The sequence below is a fragment of the Sciurus vulgaris genome (genome assembly GCF_902686455.1).
Source record: "Sciurus vulgaris genome assembly, chromosome: 13".
NCBI classification, from domain to species: domain Eukaryota; kingdom Metazoa; phylum Chordata; class Mammalia; order Rodentia; family Sciuridae; genus Sciurus; species Sciurus vulgaris.
In genome coordinates, this window is record NC_136474.1 from 28244567 (window position 1) to 28271743 (window position 27177).

The 27177-nt window shown below is 43.6% G+C and overlaps 1 protein-coding gene across 1 annotated transcript in view; it reads right to left on the minus strand.

Moving 5' to 3' along the window:
* Positions 1-27177, minus strand: part of SHC3 (SHC adaptor protein 3) — a 216723-nt gene that overhangs the window by 22891 nt on the left and 166655 nt on the right. The window contains exons 9-11 of the mRNA XM_079109199.1: positions 26784-26871; positions 23995-24153; positions 18596-18891 (exon numbers count right to left, since the gene is read on the minus strand). Coding sequence (XP_078965325.1) covers positions 18596-18891; positions 23995-24153; positions 26784-26871 — 543 coding nt within the window. The remainder of the gene's footprint in view (positions 1-18595; positions 18892-23994; positions 24154-26783; positions 26872-27177) is intronic.

Below are 27177 nucleotides of genomic sequence, written 5' to 3' on the forward strand. Positions count from 1 at the left end.
AGGAGCTGGGCCACTGGGCAGAATAGTTGTCTCTCATCCCTGTCTGAGGAGCTCTCCCCGCCCCCCAAATTCTGACCCCAACTGTGAAAGCCTAGGCTGTATTGGGAGGTGTGTGGCCTCCATGAGCCTCCAGGACACCAGCTGATGAGTCACTGAAGAGACCACAAAGAAGTCTCCATTCAGCACCAAACGGGGGTGGGGAGGGATGGGCTGCTGGGACCACCACACTCAATGATCCCAAGCTGTCCAGCCCCCAGAGCCCTCAGTGACCAGAGGTAGCGCCAATTCCATTCACAGAGGGGAGGGCCCAGGTCCGAGGACACCAGCCCAGGAAGGTCACAGCTGTTCCACAAACTCCATACATTCATAAAACTCCACAAATCCAGAGCAAAGCTGGAGAAGAGGAGGAAGTACAGGCAGGAAGTGTGCAGTGGACTCTCCCCTCAGCCCCCAAGACCTAGAGCAGAGGCCTGATGCTCACCTGCCTGGGGCCCTCCCAGATGAGGCTCCTCCAGCCCCTGCAAGGTGGAAATGGTGTGCTCCTGGCGCCCCCTTGTGGCCAGAAGAACACAATGGGGGGGATTTGAAAATTTCCTCTTGGAAGGTTCCTTCAACATTAGTATCTAGAAACATTTTCTTCTTGGTCATGGAACAACTCTGTCACACAGAACCCTATGTGGACACCCAATATATAAGACCCAGGAAGAAGGCAGGAGGGGCAGGTCACAGAGCACTTCCAGGACTTGAAGACGGGTCTTCCCACCCAAGATCTCAAATGGATGGGGAAGTCACCCAACTTGCCCAGGGCCAGAGGTGACTGAAAAATTATTATGGCACCATAATCTCCATATTTTTACAATCAACAAATAACAATGACAACAATAGGAGACAGCACACCTAAATTGCCCACTCTTGTGTTTCAGTGATCATGCAAAGTAATTCTACTGAACAGAGAACTCTGCCCCCACCCCACCCCACAGCAGAGATGGACCATCAGAATTAGTCCCCCAGCTCAAGTCCCAAGCAGGAACCTGCGTAGCCTCCAGCACTGTTCAAGAGGCCTTGACCTTCCCCGGGAACCCAGACTCCTGGAGGTGCAAGGAGACCAAGATGCAGGGTTGATGGGGGCCACTCCCGCCCCACTGCCTGGCCTGGGACACCCAGCAGGAGGAGGTTGGGCAGCCAGGGCCTCCTCCATGCCTGCTGTGTCAGCGTAGCTGTGGTTCTTTGGCTGGTCTTGCCTTCTTAGGGAGGGGACAGGCGCAGGCTTTCTCAAAGTGACCCAAACTATCCTGGAGTGAGACCAGCGTGGGGTCTTCGACACACCTGATCTACGTGGTGAGCTCTGACTGGCCTCAGGAGCAGCCTGCTAGATAGGGTTTGTCACGCATGGTCTCTGGGTTGCTTATAATGTTTCTAGTCATTTCAGGAAGAGTCTGAAAGTACAGGAAACTCGGATTCCACAGATAAAAGAGATAAGCGTGGTGGGAAGGAACCAAATCCCAGGCAACCAAAAGGCCAGGTTTATTTAGGACCAAAGATGCCCGAGAGCCTTGGAGGGAACACTGGGGTCCTGGCCTTCCCTGGCTCTTTTCATTCCCAGCAATAGTCTAACTTCCCCCCACCAGGCCCGACCTCCTGAGGGTCCACCCCCTCCCAACAGTGTCCAGCTCTGCACTGAGCCTGGAACACACGGGCCTTCAGAAGACATTCCAGACCCAAGCTGTAGCACTTCCTGTTCTTCCCTACCTTCCAGAAACAGGTAGAAGTTAGTATTTCAACTTTAGTCACCACACACCTAGGCTACTCGCACTTGTGTTTCAGTGATTATGCAAAGCAGGACAGATCAGAAGGGACTGCCATGCAGGGGAGAGATCCCTGCTCAAGAAGTCACCGGTCTAGGGCTTGAATCTCAATTCTGCCAATGTGCTGTTCTTGGTAAGTTACTGAGTGCATCCTTCGTCTTTACAACTTTCTCCACATGAGTGACATCAGCATGCCCTGGTGGGCTGATGAAAGCTCACGCCGTTGGCCCCTCACTCAGCATTTCTGACTCAGCAGTCTGGGGAAGCTCTGACAATCTGCATTTCTGAGCAAGTTCCAGATGGTACACGCTGCTGGACAGCGGAGCCACTCTGAGGCCCGCTGGGCTAGAAAAAGGGCTCAAAGTTCTGCCAGTCCACTTTGTTCCATTAATTGGAATTAACACCTGCCCAATCTATTCAGTCCCTCCCACGACCCAGAGGGAACAGAGGGCCCTTCTCCGAGGCCACTGATAATGTGAAAAGCCTGGTGGATGCACCCGGGTGCCCGTGCATGAAGCAGGTGCTCAGGCACATGCCCCTTCAGTGCCATCTGTCATGCCCACGACTCCCGTGAGAAGCATTCTGCTGCTGTGACAAGTGACAAGAAGGCAGTTTTGAGCACTGGCTGCATTCCGCCTGTCCCCTTCTGATGGTGCTCCTGAAGGCCAGTACGTGACCCTTCTGTGAAGTGGCTGTCATGTGTCCGACTTCACAGAGAGGACTACTGTCAGAATGACAAGATTGATAAGCACTGAGCGCAGGGCATGGCCTCTCCAAAGTGCTTGGGACGTGGTTGCTATTGCTATTCTCTTACCACACTGGGCACTGTGATCTTACCCTGGATGTGACAGGTGTCCCAGGTGGATTCCAGGAAGCGAGTGACCTAAGCAGAGCCTCTGCTGGCAGTGCAGGGGGAGGAGCGGGCTGGTCATTGGAAGCTGGGTGGGGAAGAAGGGCCAGCATTCTGAGTTATTTTGGGGCCATCTGATCAGTATTTGGAGGAGGAGCGTGTGAAGGGAGGCTGGGGCAGCTGAGGCTGCCTCCTGGATGGTGGAAAGGACTCCAGAAGGCCCGCTGGAGCCAGGAGTGAGGAGGATGCACGCTGCCGGGCTTGCGTTGCCTAGGCAACGTCTAAGTGGAGTTACCCTGCAGGCAGTTAGAAATCCCATTTAAAAATTTTCACTAACAAATAAACTCAATCAATGACAAAATGATCATGTCAGGCCCTTTCCAAAGGGTGACACTAGAATGGGCCAAGCTGCCCTGATGACAACACAGGTTCCCTGGGAACAGCTGGCACATGCAGCTGCTGCTCCTCATCTGATTTCCTGGCTCTGGCTGGATCCACTGGGAGGCCCTGACCCCACCCAAGGGCTCCTGCCTGAATCCAGCCCAGCTGGGATGCAGACCAAGCCCAGAAGCACTGCCCTGGCCTCTCCTGGTCCAAAAGTAACACCAGGTCCTTCCGGGAGGCAATAGTTGGGCCACAGGGCCGACCCCAACCGCCCACTCTCCCTCTCCATGTGACAGTGCCGGGACCTTGTTCACCCACCGCTCACCGCCCTTTCCCCTGCCCCTGGAGAGCACTCACTGTTCTCCAGACACTGAGCTTGACCCCGGGGCTCTGCCCAGGTGGGATCCTGATGTTCCTCCCTGGCCTGCTCCCTTGGCCTCCCCAGGCAGTGTGTCCGGGGGAGGAGGAATCTGTTTCCTTTGAGTTCAGCCTCCCTGGTCCCACTCCTTCTGACGTAATTTCCCAAGTACTGAAGACCCCATCATCCCCAGCTTTGCCCAAGCGTCTGCAAAGTCTCGTTCTGACAACAGAGAATATTAAAAAATAAAACAAAATAAAATAAAACAAGAGAACTGATCCTGGTGACACAAAAGGAAATTCATAGAAAAGGTCACCAATCAGAACTTCTTCAGATCCAATTAGAGAAGAGAGGGTTTGCGGACACAGGATCCCAAAGCTCCTCCAGACTAGCCGCATTAGCCCTGGCCATTTGCATAGCATCAGAGAGAAGGAGGAAAAGTTCCTTAAGCACCGAGTGAGGAAGATGCTAAAATCTAGCTGCTTTTGTTTCTTTAATTTTGCTTGAGTTTGAAATCCTTCATAGACGATAATAGGTACATGAAGCACTGGTGTTCAAGATCAGTCAGGAATTTCCCTACTTCTCCTTCCTACACCCAATACACGACGACAGAGGAATAAACTTCTAAAACAAAAGGGAAGGATGGGGCTATGGGCTAACAAGAAAGAGGGAGCCTGCCCAACAAGCCAGGAGGAGGAGCCATCCAGAATGTAGGCGGGGCTTGTGGTCATCCATCCGACAGTGGGAGGGGCCATACACACCAGAGGGAGTGGCTGCAGACTGGGAACGACAGCTCTCCTCCTCTTCCCTCCCTTTTGCCTCCTAACAGCCTGACTAGCATTTTATATTCAGAGAAGAGGTCAGGGAATATTTATTCAGAGAAATCAAACATGCTGTCTGGGAGGAATTAAGCCTGAAGGAGAATCATGGTGACCCGAGGTAGAGGCTTCTTGAGAGGGACCCAGCCTAAAATGTCCCAGTGTCCCCTGCTTTTTTAATCTATCAGGCAACTCCCTTGCCCCTGTGTTCATCCCCTCCATCCTTCCTCCCATCCCAACACACACACACACACACACACACACACACACACACACACACACACACAATCTCTGTCAGACTTCTGATGCCAGGGACAGACAAGAGGGAGAGAGAACTGTATATCACAGCAGAGGAGACACATCCCGGGTAATCAACCCAGCCTCTTTTCCCTAAATCTCACAGTGAAAGCATCTTTAAGGTTACAGAACATAAAGGAAATGAAAAAGTTAAAAATTTCCAGTAAAAAAGTCACCACAAGGGATGAAGCATCAGATCAGCCATACTATAACTAACCATACTGTGAATCAAAAGTGACTTAAAAACATTTTCAGACATGTAAGAACGAGAAAGTTTATATGTTGCACCTGTTCTGAGAAAGGCAATTAAGGAAGCGATCCAGTAAAATGTGACTGAATACCAAGAAAGAAGATTTGAGATACACAGCACACTGAAACTCACTCAAAGTTCAAGGAAAATATGTCTCGGGAATGATTAATTTGCTCTAGAAACATGTTAGTCCACTTCAGAAGAAGTCTATCTGTCTTCATGTGTGTTGTAAACAATAGAGGGATGATCATGGTGCTGACTGAACACCAGTAATGACACTGTGAGAAAAACATAGCTTTCTTCTCTCAAGATAAGCACATTTAGAAACTTCAAAATTAACTTATTGAAAAAGCAATTGCATAAAAGAGCACATCTATAATGCAATGTTGGGCCTAACATATAGGAATGTGATATAACATCTTTGCCAATAACAGCACAAAGAGAGTGAGTTGCAGTAAATCTACTTTGACTGAGGAAACTTCAGATGGCAATAATTATACCAATGTATCTTTTGGCTTGTTATGTTAATAGATCTAGTATATATGGCAATAATTCTACACAAAAGAAAAAGAATAGAGCTACACAGAAGTGATATTTTGCATATCAGAAGAATTAAGCTAGTATAAATTTGAAGCTAATTCTGGCAAGATAAAATGTATATGGTTAACTCTGGGGCAATCACAAAAAGATTCAAAATGTATAATGGAAAATCATTAAAAATTAAAAGACAAAGGAAGGTACTAGGAAATTAAAATAATCAAATTATGTTGTGCACCTATATAAATATGGTATAAAAATTCCCATGATTATGTATAAACAATGCACCAAAAAAAGATATAATGTATTGATCATTAAAAAATTAACATGCCACATTATAAAATATTCACTTAATGAAAAGGTAAAGCAGGAATAGAGGAATAAAAAAAAGACATGAGACATGTAAAAAACAAAAAGTAATACAGCAGATGTAAATCTAGTCATATCAATAATGACACTAAATGTTAGTTAATGGATAAAACAATGCAAAGATTATCAGAATAAATAAGGAAATATCATGATCTGACTCTATGCTCTCTGAAGGAGACTTGCTTTAGATTCAAAGATACAAGCAGATTGAAAGTACAGGATAGAAAAGGACATATTATCCAAATAGCAGCCTTGAAAAAGTTGGAGTGGATATACTAATTCTGGACTTCAGAACAAAAATGTTACTACAAATGAGGAGAGTCATTAAATTTAATACTAATAAAAGGTCACTGTTAGAAGACATAGCAATCATACACATACATGCACTTAAGAACAGACCACCAAAATACATGAAGCAAAACTGACAGAAATGGAGAGACAAGTCAACAATAATAGTTAGAGACTTCAGTATCCCATTTTTAATAATGGGTAGAATGACCAGGCAGAAGACCAACAAGGAGACAGAAGACTTGAACAGCACTAAAAATCAACTGGACCTGTTGGGTATCTTTAAACCACTCCATTCAACAATAGAATATACATTCTTCATACATGATTGCCAATTTGATAGTGAGATAAAATGGACAAATTTCTAGAAAGGCACAAACTATCAAAACTGACACTTGAAGAAATAGACAATCTATTGACCTAGGACAATGAAGGAGAATTAGTACTCAAACTACCCAAAACAAAAAAGCTAGGACAAAATGGCTTCACTGCTGAATTCTGCCAAGAATCTAAGGAAGAATTTACCAACTCTTCATAAACTCTTCCAAGAAGTGGGAGATAGAAACTCCTAAACTCACTTTGTGAGTTTCATAATACCCTGATAGCCAAAACCAGACAAAGAAAACACAAAGAGTAAATAATAATAATAATAATAATAATAATAATAATAATAATAAACCCTACAGATTCCCTTATGACTACAAATGGGAAAATCCTCAACAAAACATTGGCAAACCAAATGTAGCAAATAATAAATTATACATCCACACCCAAGTGGAATTTGTTCCAGGAATACAAGGTTTAACATCTGAAAATCAGTTGGCATAATACAAAAACCATAAGTCATCTCAACAGACACAGAAAATAATTTGACAAAATCCACCTCTCTCGTGTTTAAAACAAAGTCTCTTAACAAACTAGGGGTAAAATGATTTTTTTTTTTCAAACTGATAAAGCGTATGTACAAATATCCCAAAGTTAACATACTTGATTGTGAAAAGCTGGATGTTTTCAGTAACAAGACACAGAGGTCTCCTCTTGCCACTTCTATTTATCATTGTAGGGAGCTTGTAGCTAGGATAATTAGGAAATGCAGAGAAATAAAAGGCATCCAGGTTGGAAAGGGAAAAAAAAAAAAACTCTATTTGCTGATGACATGATCTTTATATAGAAAATTCTAACTATCCACTAAAATATTAAAACCAGTAATGACTTCAGTACAAGTTTGCAGTATACAAATATTTCTATACACTTTTGATGAATAGTCTGAAAATGAAATTGAAAAGATAATTCCATTAATAAGAACATTCAGAAGTAAAATACTTAGAAGTAAAATTAACAAAAGAAGTGCAAAACTTACACCCTATGAACTATAAAATATTGTCAAAAATTAAGGAAGATATAAATATATGAGAAAACATCTCTCTATCATGGTTTGGAAGACTTAATTGTTAAGATGTCACTATTCTCCAAATTGATCTGTAGATTCAATGTAATTTCTATCAGAATCACAACTGACTTCTTTGTAGAAGTAGACAAGCTTATTCTAACATTTATACAGAATTACTAGAAACCCCAAATAGCCAAATCAACCCTGAAAAAGAATAACAAAGTTGGTAGACTCACCTGTCCTGATTTAAAAACTTACTAAAAAAATGGTAATCAATATTTTAATCCAGTGAATACACTTGAGAGTCCACAATACAATTATACATCAATGATCAACTGATTTTCAATAGTGGTGCCGGCAATATTCAATAGGGAAAGAATAATCTTAACAAATGATGGCAAGATAACTGAATATCCACCAGTAAAAGAAGAAAGTTCAACTATTACACCATTATACATACAAATTAACATAAAGTGAATCAAAGGCTTAAATGTTAGCACTAAAACTACAAATTCTTTGAAGAAAATACAGAGGTGAATCTTCATGTCCTTGATTTGGCAAAAGTCTCAGGTATGACAGGTATGACATTAAAAGACCTGAGCATGAAAGAAAAGATAAAATTAACTTCATCAAAATTAAAAACTTTTATGCTTTAGAGGATACCATCAAGAAAGTGAAAAGACTACCTTCAAGAAAGGAAAAAAAAATAATGACAAATTATACATCTGACAATGGGCTTGTATCTAGCATATATAAAGAACTCTTAGAATGCAATAATAAAAGATAAATAATTCAATTTAAACAAATGGGCAAAGGATCTAAATAGACTTTTCTTTAAGAACGATATGTGGTCAATAAGAGAATGAAGAGTTGCTCAACATTATTAGTTATCAGAAAACTGTAAATCAAAACCACAGTGAGATATCAATTCCTAACCATGAGGATGGCTAGAATCATAAAGTGTGGTGACTTGTTGGTGAGGCTGTGGAAAAATCAAAGCCTTCATATGCTGCCAGTTGGAAAGTAAAATGGCACAGTTACCATGGGAAAATGGTCTGGCACTTTTTCAAAAAATAGAGAAAATATGGACTTTCTCAAAAAATAATGTCTACCATATGTCTCAGCAATTCTACTGCTAGGTATACATCAAAGAATAATGAAAACATAAGCTAATATTAACTACAAAAAATATTTACGGCAGTATTATTACTAACAGCCAAAATGTGGAAACAACCCAAACATCTGTCAACAGATGAATAATAAAATGTGATCTACCCATACAAGGGAGTATTTTAATTCAGCTATAAAAAGAAAACAGTACAAATACGTACTACAGATTAGATGAACCTTGAAAACATGCTGAGTGATAGAAGTTGGTCACAAAAGTTCACATACTATTTTATTTATATTAAATTCCAGAATGGAAAACCTATAGGGACAGAAAATATTCCTAAAAGGTCTGTGGGAGGTTAGAGGGTTTTAGTGCAATGGGATGGTATTTGTTTTGATGGTGATAAAAATGTTCTAAGATTGACAGTGGTGATGGATGCAAATGTGAATGAATTTACTGAAAACCAAATATACTAAATGCCCATTTGGACATGCTCTGTGGATTATATCTCAATAAAATAACATTTAAAAAAATCTCCGTACTTTCCAGTTTATAAAAAATACAGGAGAAGAAGGCAAAGGAACAAGTTCAACAATACCACAAGGAAGCAACTGATAAATCTTAGTGCAGGATATTTTACAGACAAAAAAATCTAATTTTTCCAAAAAATCATGAGTCTAGAAGAAAAAAAAAAAAGCTGCAATATGATAAAATCATGTCAAAAGACAACAAAATTCAAATGCATGCCACATTTGGATTCTGATTCCAACAAATTTATAATAAAAAGAACATCTTTGAGACAACTACAAAAAATGAATATGGATTGGGGATTGGATAATGCTGATTAGTTATTTTTAGTTTTATTGGATGAACAAGGATATTACAGAACTTTTAAGAATATTTTATAGGTGTACACGCATGTTGAAGTTCTTTACAGGTGACATGACCGGAGTCAGGCCTTGTATACACTACAAAATACTTTGAACACTCCCTCCTTCCTCTTCCTTCTCACTCTTTTTCTTTCTTGAATAATCAGTCCAAAAGGCAAGATGCTCTGGGGAGTGGAGATAGCCACTGAGACCCCCATGGGGTTCCTGAGTTCAGAGTATGGAGAGGGTGCCTCTCTGGTATGACAGATCAGCAGGGAGTTTCAGAGGCCAAGTGGACAGAGGGGAGGGCACGGTGCCAGGGGGGAGAAGGCCACACAGCCCCGCGTGGGATGTCGGAGTCCGAGGAGGGAAGGGGCCATCTAGGTGAGAGGTGGCTGGGGTGGGGTGTCAGCATGGATAGGGTGAGCAGAGAGCCCCAGTGGGGATGGGGGGGGGGGCAGGAGGAAGGGCTCACAGAGAGGAGGGGCAGCAGGCAAGACAGGAGAGGGCTCACCTATGGGGGCCTAGGCAAATAAGTGAAGGTATCAAGCGCAGAGGGAGTCAGGTAGCTCACTGCTGTGGATGAGATATAAATATGGAAAAAGAAGAATTATAATGAACCCTGAGATACTGAGTTGGAATTGGAAGACTTGCTGTGAATGACATAGAAATAAATGTAGATATTAATACAAATTGTGTGTGAGGTTCAAGTCAGAATTTGTGGGGGTGTGTGCAGGGGTGCGTGGGTACGTGTATGAGTGTGTACTTGGGTGTGCCTGTGTCTGTGTACATGTGAGGGCATTATGTGACTGTATGTGGGAGGGTACGTGTGTGTCCGTGTAAGAGTGTTGCGTGTGTGTCCGTGTGCACGTGTGTGTGAGTGTATGTGGCCTAACCTTGACCATTCAGAGGCCTGGGGCCAGACACACCACTGCTCTGGTCTGAGTAGGTCTCCCGAAGTCCCGTGTGTTGAAGGCGTGGCCCCTCTAGGAGGTGGGCTTAGAGGAAAGACGTCCAGTGGCCGGGAGTGTGCACTTGAAGGAGGCGTGGGCACCCAGCCCCTTCCTCTCTTTTTCTTTGCTTCCTGGCTACATTAGGTGAGTAGCTTCCTTCACCACACACTCCCACCATGGTGTCCGCCTCGCCACAGGCCCAAAGGCAAGAGGACGAAGCAACCCTGGACTGAAACCATGAGCCAAGTGGCCCTTTCCTCCTTTAAGTTGATCATCTCAGGAGTTTTGTCATGGAGATGGAAAGATGACCAACACAGCTCCCCAAAAGCCCACCTAGGGCCCAATCTCCATCTCTACAGCCATTGCCCTCATAAAGGACCTGGAGTCCTCAGGAGGAAAGGTGGACTGCAGGGGAAGCTGGGCCTCCGAAGCGTTTTTGCACTAGGAAGAAGTAGGCACTCAAACAGTGACAAGGACATGTCACAAGGACAGAAGCCAGTTTGAAGGAGCCTCGGAATAAATACAGAAACAGATCAGAACCCACCAAGTAAAAGTGGAAACCACAAATCCACGGCCACAAAAAATAAATAAACAGATAGATTAGGAACTAGAGTAATTAGTTTCCAAATGCCTCTCACTAGATATGTCTCAATTACAGAGGGAAGAGGAGGAAGTCTCCAGTGGGGCAGCCTGGCAAACGCCTCCCTAACTGAGTGACCACAATGGACACCATCTGTCATTTCCAGCTCAACAGATATAATAATTCAAGGAATATAATATTAAGTAACAAAAGACATAATAATTTAATCACATTTCTTTGGGATGACACAGGGTCCCTGTCAAGAGAACTTTCAGAGAAACTACTGTTTCTCTCAGAAATGGTTCCAGTTTCACGTTCATACATTGCTGGTTGAGTTGCAAATTGGTGCAGCCACTCTGAAAATCAGTATGGAGATTCCTCAGAAAACTGGAATGGGCCCATCATTTGACCCAGCTATCCTACTCCTCAATTTATACCCAAAGGACTTAAAGTCAGGATACTACAGTGATGCAGCCACATCAACATTTAAAGCAGCTCAATTCACAATAGCTAGATTGTGGAACGAATCTAGATGCCCTTCAGTTGATGAATGAATAAAGAAACTGTGGTATATATACACAATGGAATACTACTCAGCCATAAAGAAGAATAAAATCATGGCATTTGCAAGTAAATGGATGAAGTTGGAGACTATCATGCTAAGTGAAATAAGCCAATCCCAAAAAACCAAAGGCTGAATGTTTTCCCTGATAAGTGGATGATGATATATAATGGGGGTGGGGGAGGGGGATGAGAGGAACTTTGGATTGTGTAGAGGGAAATGGGGCAGGAGGGGGTGGGGGAAGGAAAAATGGTGGAATGAGACAGACATCATTACCCTGTGTACATGTATGATTACACGAATAGTGTGAATTTACGTCATGCACCACCATAGAAATGAAAAGTCGTACCCCATTTATGTACAATGAATCAAAATGCAGTCTGTAAAAAGAAGAAATGATGGCAGGGTTGGGAAGAGAGACCAGGTGCAGAGCTTTCTTTAAGTGCTTTTCTGCTGTGTCTTACTTGGTTGTATTTTTGGTGTCACACTGATAAAAATGTAAAAGGCATGTTGCTGAGATCATCTGGTTGGGCAAACACTCCATGTCCTTCCTGGCATTCCTCAGCCACCTGTCCAGGTTGGGACAAATGGACTGGGAGGGGAGGTGACAGGTGACACCTCCCCAGCAAGGCCACCAAGAGCCAGAGAGCTTTCTGCAGCCCTCCTCTCCTCTGGGCCTCTATGTGGAGACAGCAAATCCAGGAGATGAACACCACCCAGGTCTGGGTCACTCGAGTGACAGAGGGGTCTGAGCAGCCACATGACACACAGAGGACTTGGTGTAAGTCAGGGCTGAAGCTGTGTTGGGTGAAGCTTCTGACATATAATCATCGTACTAAATTATGGGGTACGGTATGATGTTTTGATCTGTGTACACATTGCATAATGATCAGATGAAGATAATTAGCATATCCATCACCTCTCCTGTATTATTTGGAAGAGCATTCAGAATTCTTTCTTTCAGATTTTTGAAATATATAAGATATTACTGTTAGCTAGTCACCTTACCATGCAACAGAACCAGAATTTATCCCTCCTGGCTAACTGTGACTTTGTACCCATTAGTGAAACTTTCCCGTCTCCCTCCCCTTCCTTCTCCAGCCTCTGATAACCACATTTCTACTCTCTTCTAGGAGATCAGTCTCCCTGGATTCCACACCAGTGAGATCACGTGGTATTTGTCTCTCTGGGCTTATTTCATTTAACGTCATGCCCTCTAGTTCATCCATCCGTAAATGACAGGATTTCATCCTTTTAGGGCTGAACACACAGTGTTCCTGTGTATAGATACACCATATTTTCTTGATCCATTCATCTGTTCACTTGATCCCACATCTTGGCTGTTGTGAACACCACCACATAAACCCAGGATTGTGGATGTGTCTCTGACATACCGATTTCATTTTCTTTGGGTACTGGGATTGTTGGATCATGCAAGAGCTCTGCTTTCAATTATGTGAGGGACCGCCATGCTGTTTTCCATAGTGTACACACAACCAAGAGTATGTAAAATTTTTCTTTTCTCTACATCCTTACCAGAATTTAATATTTTTTTTTTTTGTCTTTAGGATAATAGCCATCTAACTGTGGTGAGAGGATATTCCACTGTGGTTTCAATTTGCATTTCCTGATATTTAGTGACATTGAGCATTGTTTCACACACCTGTTGGCCATTTGAGTGTGCGTGTCTGTGTGTGTGTGTGTGTGTGTGTGTTTTTGAGAAATGTCTATTTAGGTTTTTTGTCTCATTTTCAATTGGACTTGTTTCCTACCAAGTTGAGTTCTTTATGAACTCTGGATATTACTCTCTTATTAGATGAATAGTTTGCAGGTCTTCACCCATCCTTGGGTTGTCTCTTCATGCTGTTCATTGCTTCCTTTGCTGTGTAGAAGCTTTTCATGTTGATGAGGTCCGTTTGTCTAGAGTGCCTTGGCTATCTGTGATATTGGAGGCTAATCCAAAAAAAATCCTTTCTGTTTTTTAAGTGACTCCCAGGATAAAAGAAAAATCTAGTAAATGTGGGAGTGTTGGACTGTTGCTGCTGTTTTGTGTGTGTGCTCTTAAATGTGCAATAACCGGAGACCATGTGGGTCACGTCTGTGGAAAGTCCAGCCCCCTATGGGGCAGTGGCATGCCCAAACAGATCAGAATGCCTATCCTACTGTGCTCATCCTAAGGGATGAATCCATGGTGAGTGACTCAGAGGGTAATTTTAGACACACAGGTTGACTAAATGATTCATAAGATGTTGAAATTTTTTAAAAAGGTGGGGGGCATTTCCAACTGCATCCCTGAGGCTGCTGGGACAGACCCGGTCCCCACTCATGCCACCTGCTATTTTAGGGTAAGTATTTTCCACACCTTTCCAGGGTTGCTCAGAGGCTGCCAGGGCTGGCCTTCTCTCTGGGTTTCCAGTGACCTCAGCACACAGTGGGAGGCTCAGGGGTTGGTAGACTCTGGGGTAAATTTAGACACAGAGCTGTTTTGCAGCCTTCCTTCTCTGAGTAATCTGTTCTGCCAAGTTCCCTCCCTTATAGTCAGGGACCAACCAATTAACATGAAAATCAGATGAATAAATATTGAAGAGAATGTGTTCAGCGTCTATTTTGGTGTCCTCACAGCAAGGAAGCGATGTTACATTTTTAATTAAGTCTTTCATTTCCATTTTCTTTTCATCTAAAGCTATCCTCCATAGGATCAATTAAACTAGATAATCAGATCCAGATAAAAGTCCCCCAAAAGAAAAGCCATTAGTAGGTATGACTTAACAAGTGTTCTCAGGGGTGCTACACAGTTCTCCAAAATTAACATACATGAACAGCACAGCGATGGGTAACGGCAATGTGGACACCTGGTTTAAACAAGCTACCAAAATTCCACCTCCTCACTTTCTACACCATCTTGAAACTGATTTGTGAATTTATGATAAATATATTATTAACAGGGGCATATCTCTCTAAGTTATTTTTTGGTCTACAAAGACTAAATGGAAAAAATTAATCATCTTTGTTCTATACAATGACATATTAAGTTAGGTTTTAACACTTTGTACATTTCAATAACCCAGATTTTCAGCCGAAATGTGTATCTTCTCATAGAATTGCTCGAGTATTTTCTCTCCTATTTTTTTGTTAGTTAACCACGACGGAATCATTAGACAGCCTGAGCAGGTAGAAAGAACTCTGGGTTGGTTCTAGTTAGAGAATCTTGCTTGGGAGTCTACATCTGGGGTAACGCGTGACCCTTGCACCCCTACATACGTAAACCCCTGTAACCTCCCTAGATTCTCATTTTCTAACCAGGAAAAGCCCAAGTTGATCAAGTATTCATCGAATGCTTACTGAACACCTACTGTGTACCAGGGACCATTCCAGGTGTTGGGGGTAGGAGAGACAATAAATAAAGCCACTACCCTTATGGAGAGCAGAGGCTAGTGGAAGCAGGGAGGCAAGTAATAAATTCATAAATTCATAAATGTACAAATGCTTGCTTGCCGTAAGTGCGTTAAAGTAAAAACACATCAGAATACAGAAACAGGAAGTACCCAGGGAAGTAAACCCATCAGGGACGCTTCTGATAAACCATCTCTGATCTGGAGAAAGTCCGGCTCCCTCTAGGAAGCAAGCGTACTCATGTGAGCTTGATGCCCAAGCCAGATGGGCTCACACGCACGAAAGCAGCAAAGACAGTTAAGATGGACTTCGCTTGCCAACAGTCTTAGAAAAATTCTGAAGAAAATATGAGGCATCCAAATCCGACAACGTATCTCACAGTTACTATGCCAAGGGACAGCAGTGCTTATGACAGGCTCCCAACATCAGAAAGGCCTACCTGCCCAGCTCCCGTACAGACCAAGTTAAGGAAAACATCACGCTGCTATCTCAAAAGATGCTGAAGAAGCATTTGATGAAGTTCAATACCTGCATCTGATAAAAGTCATGAGGTAATTAATATGTATAAGTCCCGTCGATGCAGAGATTTTTCTCCTTAAATTGGTTCACGGATACAGACCAAGTGCCAAAAGTGATGTCAGGATTGAGTAGCTATTCCATGCACATTTGTTAAATGAATGAATTCCTTTAGGCTGAGAAGAACAAGCCACTAAAAGGCCAAAGCCAACATCCCTAATAGAAGAAAACTGCAAAAAATGTCCTTGCAGCTGGGTTTAAGGCAAGGATGCCCCCTTCTGATTAATGCTTAACAGTGCCCCTAGTCCATGCAGTGGTGTGAGATCAGGTGTGAGGATAGGCCCTGGAAGGCAGGAGACAAGACTCCCAATATCTGCAAATGTAGAGAGCCAGGGAAACTGCTGGAATCAGCAAAATTTCTGGGCACAAGATCATAACACATTCCTATTCCTACAGCAGTCATTGTTGAGAAAAAGATAACTAAAAATAACATGCCGTTTACTAGGCACTCTCAGAAATAACCCAACAAGCTGGGCACGGAGGCACATGCTTATAACCTAGGGAGGCTGAGGTTGGAAGATTGTGAGTTCAAAGCCAGCCTCAGCAACTTAGCAAGGCCCTAAGCAACTCAGTGAGACCCTGTCTCTAAATAAAATACAAAAAAGGCCTAGGGATGTAGCTCAATGGTTAAGCAGCCCTGGGTTCAATCCCTAGTACCAAGAAACAAACAAACAAACAAACAAAAAACCTAGCAAAGGAAACAGAAGAACTTTCTGCACAGAATTTTTAAACTCAAAGAAAACCTTAAAACCTGGTTCATCACATCATGGGATGATGATCTAATATTGAAAACTGGCTGTTCTTTGCCAAAAATAACATAAGTCCTATTGATTCCAGCATGTATTTTGGGGGACTTGAACTAATTTTACAATCAAGATAAAGAAGAATAAATGTTTGAGAAGTGCTTGAACAATTCCGATACAGGAAAGTCAAGAGGAAGGACTCACACCACCAGATATTAAGACAGCAGCAAAGTCATAATAATAAAAAGAGTATAGGTCTTACACAAGGAATAAATGGTCAAGTCAATCGAATCAAGGGTCCAGAAACAGACCCAGGATGTCAAGAACTCAGTATGTCACAGAAGGAGAAGGAACTTCAGTATGGCAAGGAGAAGATGAAAAATTTGATAAATGGTAACAACAAAAAAATGAACTTACTATAATGAAGATTTTAAAATCTGGGGGTTCCTATCTCATATTGTATTCAAAAGTATTTCTCATTGAAATTAAAACCTAATTGTAAATGATCAAACTATAAAGAGAAATAGAAAAAAATATATAGAACACAGTGCAATTTGTGATTTGTGAGTAAGGGAAAATTTAAAACTCTGAATCATTAATCACAAGGGTAAAAGTGGATGGATTCACTGTGAAGAACCTCACAGACAAAATGATAAAATAAGCAGAGAAGGAGAAGGAGAAGAAGAGGAGGAGAATATACATGGAAATTCTACTGTTGAAAAAACTCAAAAGTAGGGGGGCAACAGCATAATATTTACAGGAGATAGACTGATTCTTGGCTAATGATGTGCAATCAAAGAATTGACCATGAGCTACACCTTTGCTCCTTACTCCTACCAATCAGCAAAAGCAGAAAGGCACTATCTAGGAAGAGTGAGATGTGGGCCCCCCACAGTCTGCTGGTGTGCCCCTCAGTAATCCAGCTGATCTGGAGGCAAGTACGTATTTCCTGTGACCAAAACTTCCACCCCTGGCATATGCCCTAGGGACACTATCCCTGGTATAGAGAGAAACGTGTGAGGGTCTGTAGCAGCCTGGACAACCTTCTCCAGATTCAGTGGGACTCCAGATGTATGTATGATGACCCCGGGGCAGTCCACCAAAGTGACAAGCCAACACACAAAAAGCACCATTGACACATCTGGGCGGGGCACAGTGGCGCACACCTGCAATTCCAGCAACTCCAGAGGCTGAGACAGGAGGATGGCAAGTTCAAAGGCAGCCTCAGCAAAGGCAAGGCCCTAAGCAACTCAGTGAGACCCTTTCTCTAAATAAAATACAAAAGCAGGGCCACAGTGCCCCTGAGTTCAATCCTCAGTACCCCCAACCCCCAAAAAGAAGGAAAGCACCATTGATATGTCTCAAAAACTTGAGAGGAAGGAAGAAAACAAAAGATTTGTGGACCATTGTGTTCATAAATTTCTAAAAGACATGAATGCAAAATATATATTTTTACAGATGACATCTATATTAAAAAATGACTACAGAAAATAGACTGTAAGGAAATGGTTATGTTTATTATAAAATTCCATCCCTGGGAAGCGGTTGCCTTGGTAGAAGAGGAACTAGGCAGACAGAAGTTCCAAGAATGCCCAGAGCCGAGGTATACAGGCACCTCAGTCGGGGCCCCTCACGGACCCCCATTCCACCTGCACCTCCCACAAGATGAGGTCAAGTCCAGAGGAAGACCAAAGCTTCACTCCTACCTCTCAATCACTTAAATAATTCCACCTTGCTATTTTGTTTTCACCAGATAAGAAGTTTTAAACAACAATCCTGGAATTTCCTCAACAGTTAAGTTAATTTGGTTGCATTTATTGCAATCATCTGGACTAAGCCCGGGATGAAATCAGATGTATGTACAATTGCAAGATGGTCAATTCAGTCAAACCCATACAGTTATGCAGACACAGCTGCACAGCCAGAGACCCTCAAATGCTGCATCACTAGGCACTACCTCTCTGGGTGGAAAACCAGAGACTGATTAGGGGGTTGGCTTACTGTTCAGCACTTTCCAGCCCACAGATCAAATCTCAGTGACCCAACTTTCAGAAATATTTGAGATAAACAGTACAAACCCAGAAGCCCATGCTTCCTTGTCTGTTATGAATGTATTAAGAAGAAAAATGTCCTTTTCACAGATTTGGTTTCTTCTTTCACTCTGAGGTTTTAATTCCAACTGAAGGTACTTTTGAAGATGATATGAGATGGGAACCTAACATCTTTTAAATCTCTGCAAATTAAGTCAAAGTTTCAGTGTTTATTTATCTTAAAGGACAGGAAAGTCATGACTTTCACCCTGGGCCATGAAAATTTTCCAGGCTTTATAATTCACATGGGGCCCTGACCCCTGCCACCTGCTGCCTGGCATGCACACATGGATAGAGGAGGGAGGTGCCCCCGTGAGTAGAGATGGTTAAAGGCAGGTACCAGCTTAGAAGAAGCCCTGCCCCATGCCTCACCGTGCCTTCGGGGTCCACCAGCAACAGATGCTTGGCCTGGCCATTGTGCATGCCCGTGAGGACGAAGGAGCCTGGGTTGGTGGTGCTCTTTCTGACCAGGAAATCTCCATCTTTCTCCAGAAGACCCTCCGCCTCCTTCCTACTCATCTCTCCTTGGTACCAAGGCTCGGCTTTCAGCTCCTCCAGCATCTTGGCGTCAGGGGCTCTAGGGGAGACGGGGCTGATGCACTCCACAGAGGCTGCCTTGCTCAACGTGGGTCCCAAGGACTGGTTCCTGAGTGCATCTTCAAAAGGCTCTGCATCAACGACACGCCAGTAGTGAGTTAGTCACAAGGAGAGCAAATGATAAAAATACAATGTAAGAGATGAGAATGCAATCACCATCACCATCATCACCATCACCATCGTCATCACCTACACAATAACCATCACCACCACCATCATCACCACCACCACCATCATCATCTTCACAATCACCATCATCTTCACCATCACCATCACTACTATTTCCATCATCTTCATCACCATCGCCATCATCACCTTCACATGCCAGCAGTGAGTTAGTCACAAGGAGAGCAAATGATAAAAATACAATGTAGAGATGAGAATGCAAACGAGTCCCCCAGGGTAGGAAAACCAGAGAGAAATAACTGGCCTTGATATATCAAGGCATATCATAACAAGCAATTACAAGCACAGCCCAATTTTTGGCATGACTCCCTCTGGTGAGTCTGTTTTCCCTGACAGCTGGAAGTTCTGCCAAGGATTCAAGTTCACCCTCTGTCTTGCTAGGTAGAAGGACTTCATTGTTGCCTACTGCAAGAGGCCAGGCATAGTTCATTCCCTCTACTTTCCCTGGAATGTCAGCCATATTCCTTAATAAATTTTGAATAAAAACTTGCTAATATCAAAGGTAAAGACAAGTTATGCAGCTTTGATTTCATGTAGAACCGAAGCCCAACTTACCAATGGTTTACTTCAAAATCTTTGGGTGCCTCTTGTGTGACTTGCTCTAGGATAGGAGCTCTAACTCCCCTGGACCTTCATTTACTTCCCTGCAGCAAAAGGCTTTTGCTTGACTGCCTGACACCAAGGTTGGCTTTGTGCCCCTTGAAACACACTTCTCACTGCAAGGTGGCTGTGCAGGGGAAACCGCTGCTCTAGCAGCAACGAAGACCAGTGGCAAAGGAAGGAGACAGAAATGTCTAATTAAATTTCAGTATTCAATTTTCCAGTAAGGTGGTATGTACAAAAGCACTCTGAAACATGCACGTGGTGCACGCAAATGTAGGTGTGATGGGGTGACTTAGGACAGCACGGCCCACCCAGTGTGGCGCAAGCATCACAAGAAGAGGAAAGGTCCTCTCCCGGGCAAGCTGTCTCCAGGGCCTCATGTTGTTCCTAGGACAAAACTCATACTCTTTAAGTATCCAATGGATGCTGTAAAATAAGCCAAATTTGGCAAATTTAGTAGAGGACAGAAAGCAAGGAGATGAATACATGAAGCCCAAATTAGGTCTTTTTGATAACTGCTAAATCTTTCACATGTCTAGAGGGGAAAGAGGCCAGAACTATAGCATAGAGCCATGTCTGTGGATTCTCCTCTTTTGTCATCTTCTCTGATCACCTGGAGTACCTGGAAGTCAGGGTCACAGGTCACACTGTTTCTGCAGCCTCACCACCTTCACTGTCTTCACCATCATCAGCATCATCCCATTTGTCCCCACATTCACATTGGTCAGCCCAGTCACCATTAGCACCGACATTATCACCATCACCATCACCACCATCACCACCTCCATCCCCACCACTGTTATCATGTTCACCACCACACCATCTTCATCACCATCATCATCATCACCTTCACCATCACCATCATCCCACCACCATCACCATCATCACCACCATCACCATCATCCCACCACCATCACCACCATCATCACCTTCACCATCACCATAATCACCATCACCATCATCCCACCACCATCACCACCATCATCTTCACAATTACCATCCCCACCACTGTTATCATCTTCATCACCATCACCATCATCATCATCATCATCTTCACCACCATCATCATCATCATCACCTTCACCATCACCATCATCCCACCACCACCATCACCACCATCACCATCATCACCATCACCATCACCATCATCCCACCACCATCATCACCATCACCACCATCACCACCATCACCACCTCCATCCCCACCACTGTAATCATGTTCATCGCCACACCATCTTCATCACCATCATCATCATCATCACCATCACCATCACCACCACCATCACCATCATCCCACCGCCATCATCATCACCACCATCACCACCATCATCACCTTCACAATCACCATCATCACCACCACCGTCATCACCATCACTACCATCATCACCATCACTATTTCCATCATCATCTTCATCACCATCACCATCATCATCATCATCTTCACAATCACCATCACCACCATCACCACCATCACCACCTCCATCCCCACCACTGTTATCATCTTCATCACCATCACCATCATCATCATCTTCACCACCATCACCACAACCACCACCATCATCACCATTACCATCATCACCATCACTACAATTTCCATCATCTTCATCACCATCGCCATCATCATCACCTTCACAATCACCATCATCACCACCTCCATCCCCACCACTGTTATCATCTTCACCACCACACCATCTTCATCACCATCACCATCATCACCTTCACCATCACCATCATCATCATCATCACCTTCACCATCACCATCATCCCACCACCATCACCATCATCCCACCACCATCACCACCATCATCACCTTCACCATCACCATCATCACCTTCACCATCACCATCATCATCACCATCACTATTTCCATCATCATCTTCATCACCATCACCATCACCATCATCATCATCACCTTCACCATCACCATCATCCTCACCTTCACCATCATCACCTTCACCATCACCATCATCATCACCATCACTATTTCCATCATCATCTTCATCACCATCACCATCACCATCATCATCACCACCATCACCACCATCACCACCATCATCACCATCACCACCATCATCACCATCATCACCATCACCATCACCACCATCCTCACCTTCACCATCATCACCATCATCATCACCATCACCACCATCATCACCATCACTATTTCCATCATCATCTTCATCACCATCACCATCACCATCATCATCATCATCTTCACAATCACCATCCCCACCACTGTTATCATCTTCATCACCATCACCATCATCATCATCATCATCTTCACCACCACCATCACCATCATCCCACCACCATCACCATCACCACCATCACCACCGTCATCACCATCACCATCACCATCACTACCATCATCACCATCACTATTTCCATCATCATCTTCATCACCATCACCATCATCATCATCATCTTCACAATCACCATCACCACCATCACCACCATCACCACCTCCATACCCACCACTGTTATCATCTTCATCACCACACCATCTTCATCACCATCACCATCATTATCATCTCCACAATCACCATCCTCACCATCACCACCACCATCACCATCACTACCATTTCCATCATAATCTTTATCACCATCATCTCCATCATCACCACCACCACCACCATCATCATCACATACACAATCATCATCATCACCATCACCACCACCATTATCTTAATCACCACCATTACCACCACTACCATTTCCATCCTCATCTTCATCACCACCACCATCACCATCATCACCACTTCCAACATCATCTTCATCACCACCACCATCTTCATCGCCATCGCCACCATCACCATCTTCATTCACATCACCATCACACCATCACTACCATTTCTATAATCTTCATCACCACCACCATCGTCATCATCACCATCATCACCGCCACTAGAATTATTTAACACTGGTGGTTCAAGATAAATAACACGGTGCTGGCTTTTATTTCTTAGTTACTTTTTAGTAGACACCAGTCTCTCTAAGACCCTTTCTACCTTCTGTCTCCCCTTCTCTGGTTTCTGGAGCAGAAATAGAAATTCATTGATAAGAAGAGTGGTTCCAGTTCCCATTTTTCTCAAAGCCCAACCCACCTAGCCCTCCCCAGGCTCTGGGGCCAGGAGTCACTGGCAAACTGACTAAGTTAATAGTAAAAATGGCTGCCCGTAAAAACAACAGCAAAACTACAGCCGGGAGACACCATAACAACCCAAGCAGAGGCTGGGAGAGTCACCACTTTGCAGCTTAGGAAACTGGCTCCACGCAACTTGGGCTGTCTCATTTAAAAAAATGAAAGCATTGAATTAAGAGATCTAAGGTGCCTCTCAGCACTGAGATTTGAGAGTTCTTCTAGCTGAGGTGATTTCTGACAAAATGGGAGTCCACTGTGTCTAGGAAGCCAAATTGGCTAAGGATGGGAATGTGGCCTAATCATAAAGACATGTGACCCCATCCTCACCCACATCTGATCCCTGGAGTAGCAAATACTAGACCAGCAAAGACTTTTACACCTGGTGAAGTTCTTAACCTCTAGGATTCTGCACTTCCTCTTCTATAAAATAGGGATAGTGTTAGTAATAATATTATCTACCTTCCAGATCTGTATGACAGACAGAAATCCCATGGTTCACAGGCCACCTCTGAACACTGCCCATCACTTTCCTTGTCTTATTTTGTTGTTCACAACTTGTGAGCACTTATTACCATCCGGTGGCACACAATTAGTTGTTGAAAACCCATTCATTGAGTGGGGACCGTCTATTTGGCTTTTTGGGTATCTCCACTAAATAGAAAAGTATTTGACACATGAGAAGTGCTCAACAAATTTTTGCAAGTGGGTAGGAGAAAAGAAAGAGAGAGGGAAAGAAAAGGAAAATGAGAGAAATGACGTAAAGAGAAAAGAGGGAGGAAGAGAAAGAAAGCACATGTAAGAGAGAGGCACATTGGGGTTTCTTGTTTCTACATTGGTCCTGCCTGGAAGACTGACAGTTCTGTGAATATGGCCCATTTCATCTTTGCATCTTTGACAACTAATACAATAGTTGGCATTTAATAGCCAATTAATATTTAAGTGTGTAGATCCCTGAGCACACTTATTTCTGCATGTTGTTTATCTCAATACATTTGCAGGTCTTCAAGAAGAAAGTCTGTTCCAGAAAGAGAGGGAAATTGGCTTTGCCTCTTGACTATAGAGAGGGTTATATAAGTCCCAGAGCCATAAATGAGGCCAATTGTAGCCCAGAAAAGTGCAGCTAATCACCATCATTAATCAAAACCCTGCTGGCAGAAAATCCAGTCATTGCACAGAGAGCAAGTAAGAGTCAGTGTAAAAGGTAACCTCAAAAGAGAAGAAAACAGAGACAAATGGAGACCTACTCATGTCGAAGAGGTCTTTCCGTGGGCTGCTCTCTGCACTGTTGGCCACCGCTGGCCGGGCCTGTGGTGGCATGTGCTGGGTGTTGACGTAGGTGGGAGCTTCTCCCATGGGGGCCACGTGTGATTTCCCTTCTGGCATACTGTAGATGTCCAAGGACCCTGCAACAAGAAATGCCTCTATAGTTGAACCACCCACCATTCCACAGAAGGGTTCCTTCATTAGCCCACCAATGGGACAATTCTTTCTGAAGATCCCTATCAGCTAAATTCTCCTTTCCTAGGCCTGTCTCTGCTGTATCCTAGCTAGGATGCTTCTCTGTCCTTCATGCCAAAGTGGGATCTGCCAGCCAACATTGCGGTGGACACCATATTGGTTAGGGGGCTCACCAAAGATTCTGGACCACATGTCCCCAGGGTCCTGCAAGCTCAGCAGCCATAGATGCCCCGTCTCCTTCTCTCCTTTACAAACACTCTGAGATCAAATAACTGAGCAAGAGAACTGCAAGGCTTGGTTTGGCTGCTCTTTATGTAAGGGTCAGTGAATGCTTTGTAAATTACAAAGTGCCTCCTAAAGAATTGAGACAGTTTCCTTACAACACAGAGCCACCCCTGCTGAGCTGGATCTATCCAGAGAGCCCAGGGTGGGTGCGCAATTGAGAAGCCCCCTCTTACAAGGCAGTGATGCTGACTCCATGCGACTGCTCAGCTGACCAAAGGGGTGCTGAGCCTGAGTGAGCCCAGGGGCTGGCTCTTCTGTCACCCAGAGGTGGCAAAAGAGGTGTTGCCCAGGATTGCCTGTTTGGATCCCGGTTTCTGTGTTTGCCTTTTCTCCAATGCAGTTAAACAAACCTATCCAAGAGATTGTCCCATGGCGCTGTCATTTCTGGAAAGAGGGCACCTTTCATACCCAGGGTCAGCAATTTGTTGAAGATGGTTCCATGCAACTGGCAAGAGTCAGTTCAGGGCTTTTTAAAAATTGCCAAGAGCCTATTGCTGGGTGTTTGCCGCCCCCAGCCATCTCCCAGCCAGCATGCGTGAGGGTGAGCTGGCCTGCTAACGTGCCTCCACGGGGGAATAGCACCTGCAAAACCAGGAGCTGTGATTCTACTCTCCGAATCCCACACACACTTTCTTTTTAAGAGGCTGTTTCTGGATCACCTGTCCTAGGGTTAGGAGCTGCTATTTAAGTGTATGCATTTAGGTATATTGTGAACAAATCTCCTTTAGAAAAGAATTCCACAAGCTCATTTCAAAAAGAAGATCAAAAGCCCCATGAATGACCTTCCTGACAGTCCTTTCCCACTACAGATGACAGCAGATGCTGAACTGGGACAGACAGACACCTGCCATGGTGGTCCCTTGAGCTCATACTCCCTCAGGAGGAATAGTTATGAGCAAATTAACGAGCGACATTCTTATTTGTTTCATGGGAAAACATACTTATTATTTTTAAATAAGAGCTTGAGACTTATGAGTCTCAAGTTCCATATGGGGAACTTGCATAAGACACATTTTGCCCTGGGGGAGCCTGCTACCTTCTCTGATCTTGAACCAGCTAGAATAACTTGAAAAAAAAATATATACATATATATATATATTTAAAAAAGACATTTTACAGTAAACCTGATTTATTGTACAATAATGTAAATATCTAGAAGAAATAACATGCCTATTTTAGCCTTTGACAATTGTATCTCTACATGCATATGTTATATAATACATTATAAACATAAATAGAACAGGGGTGAAAAGCTCATACTGAAAAGGTACCTGTGACAAAATCCTATCTTTGACTATTTCCATCCTACTTTGAGGCAGAGCCACAGGGTGGCTTCAGCCAGGCCTTTTGCTTTGTTGACAGGGCCAGCTCTGTGGGTCTTCCTTTCACTGGGATAGACAAGACATGAAATTCTTTTGCATGAGGAAAATTTGAAAAACTGTATTATCATTTGGTTCCTGGCACAAATAGTTATAATAAAGGGGTACATCTTAATATTAAATCAATAAGTGACTGCATTTATATTCATAGTGGTAGGAGTTGGATCCACCTCATCTAAACCTTTGTAGCAGGGCCTTAGAACTATGGAAAGAGTTAAAGAAAATTTTTGAGAAGAAAAAAGCTTAAAATTAAAAGAAATTCTTAAAAGATAAATGGACAGGTAGATTGATGGAGGGATGAATGGACAGATGGATGGGTGGGTGGGTGGATGGATGGATCAAAGATAGATGATAGAATGGATGGAAAGAGAGAAATGAATTCATACATATATATTTATATTAATAACTAGAAAATAAAGACATGTGAGCAGAAAGCAAGTTCTTAGAAAGTTATATGTAAATTACTATAGTTCTATCAGAATATGTCCAGATTATCCTTAGATGATATCTGGATTATAGATAGTTATATCTAAATTAGATCTAGCTATAGCTAGATGGTCACATCTAAATTATTTTTAGCATGTAATGTAAGTGCATGCTATTAGATTTGCTAAGACCCGAACGTGTCTTCTAAAAGCATGGAGGGCCTGAGTCTGGTCAGTCTCCAGGGGGGCACGAGGACAGTACTTAATGGACTGGACCTGATGGAGGCACTATAGGACCAGGCCAATGGTCATCAATACTGCTATCACCTCCATTTCTATGGTCTACTCAGGAATCTACAGGACCGCTCACAGAAAATATCAGCAGGGGTTCACGCTGCTACTCCGCAGAGACGGACAGCCCGCTGGCAAGCACACCGCTCATCCCAAGCATGCTTTGTGTCTCCACGGCCTCACCTTGCCTCTCACCTTGCCTGGAAGGTGTCTGCTGCCAGTCTTCACCAAATGTGTCCCCCAGGTGTCTTCCCTGGTAATAAGTTTGCTCTTTTCCTGCAAACTGTAGACACATGTAAATATATAGAAAGAAAGAACCACCCTCTTCTCATTCCCCGTCTTGGAGAGCCATGGTGCAGAGGGGGACCTTGATAACCTTGATGTGGTCACCGCTTTCTCTGCTACATCCAATGTTGCCTTGATGTCTCGCAGTTTGCACTAAAGTCTGACGAACAGATTTGTGTGGGTGTGAGGAGAAGGCTGCACCCCCGTCAAGACCACACACGGCTCCTTCTTCTCCTGACCTCACAGCCCCTCCCCAGGTGTGGCGGTACAGTCAGCTCTCGCACATGTGGCTGTATCACTCCAT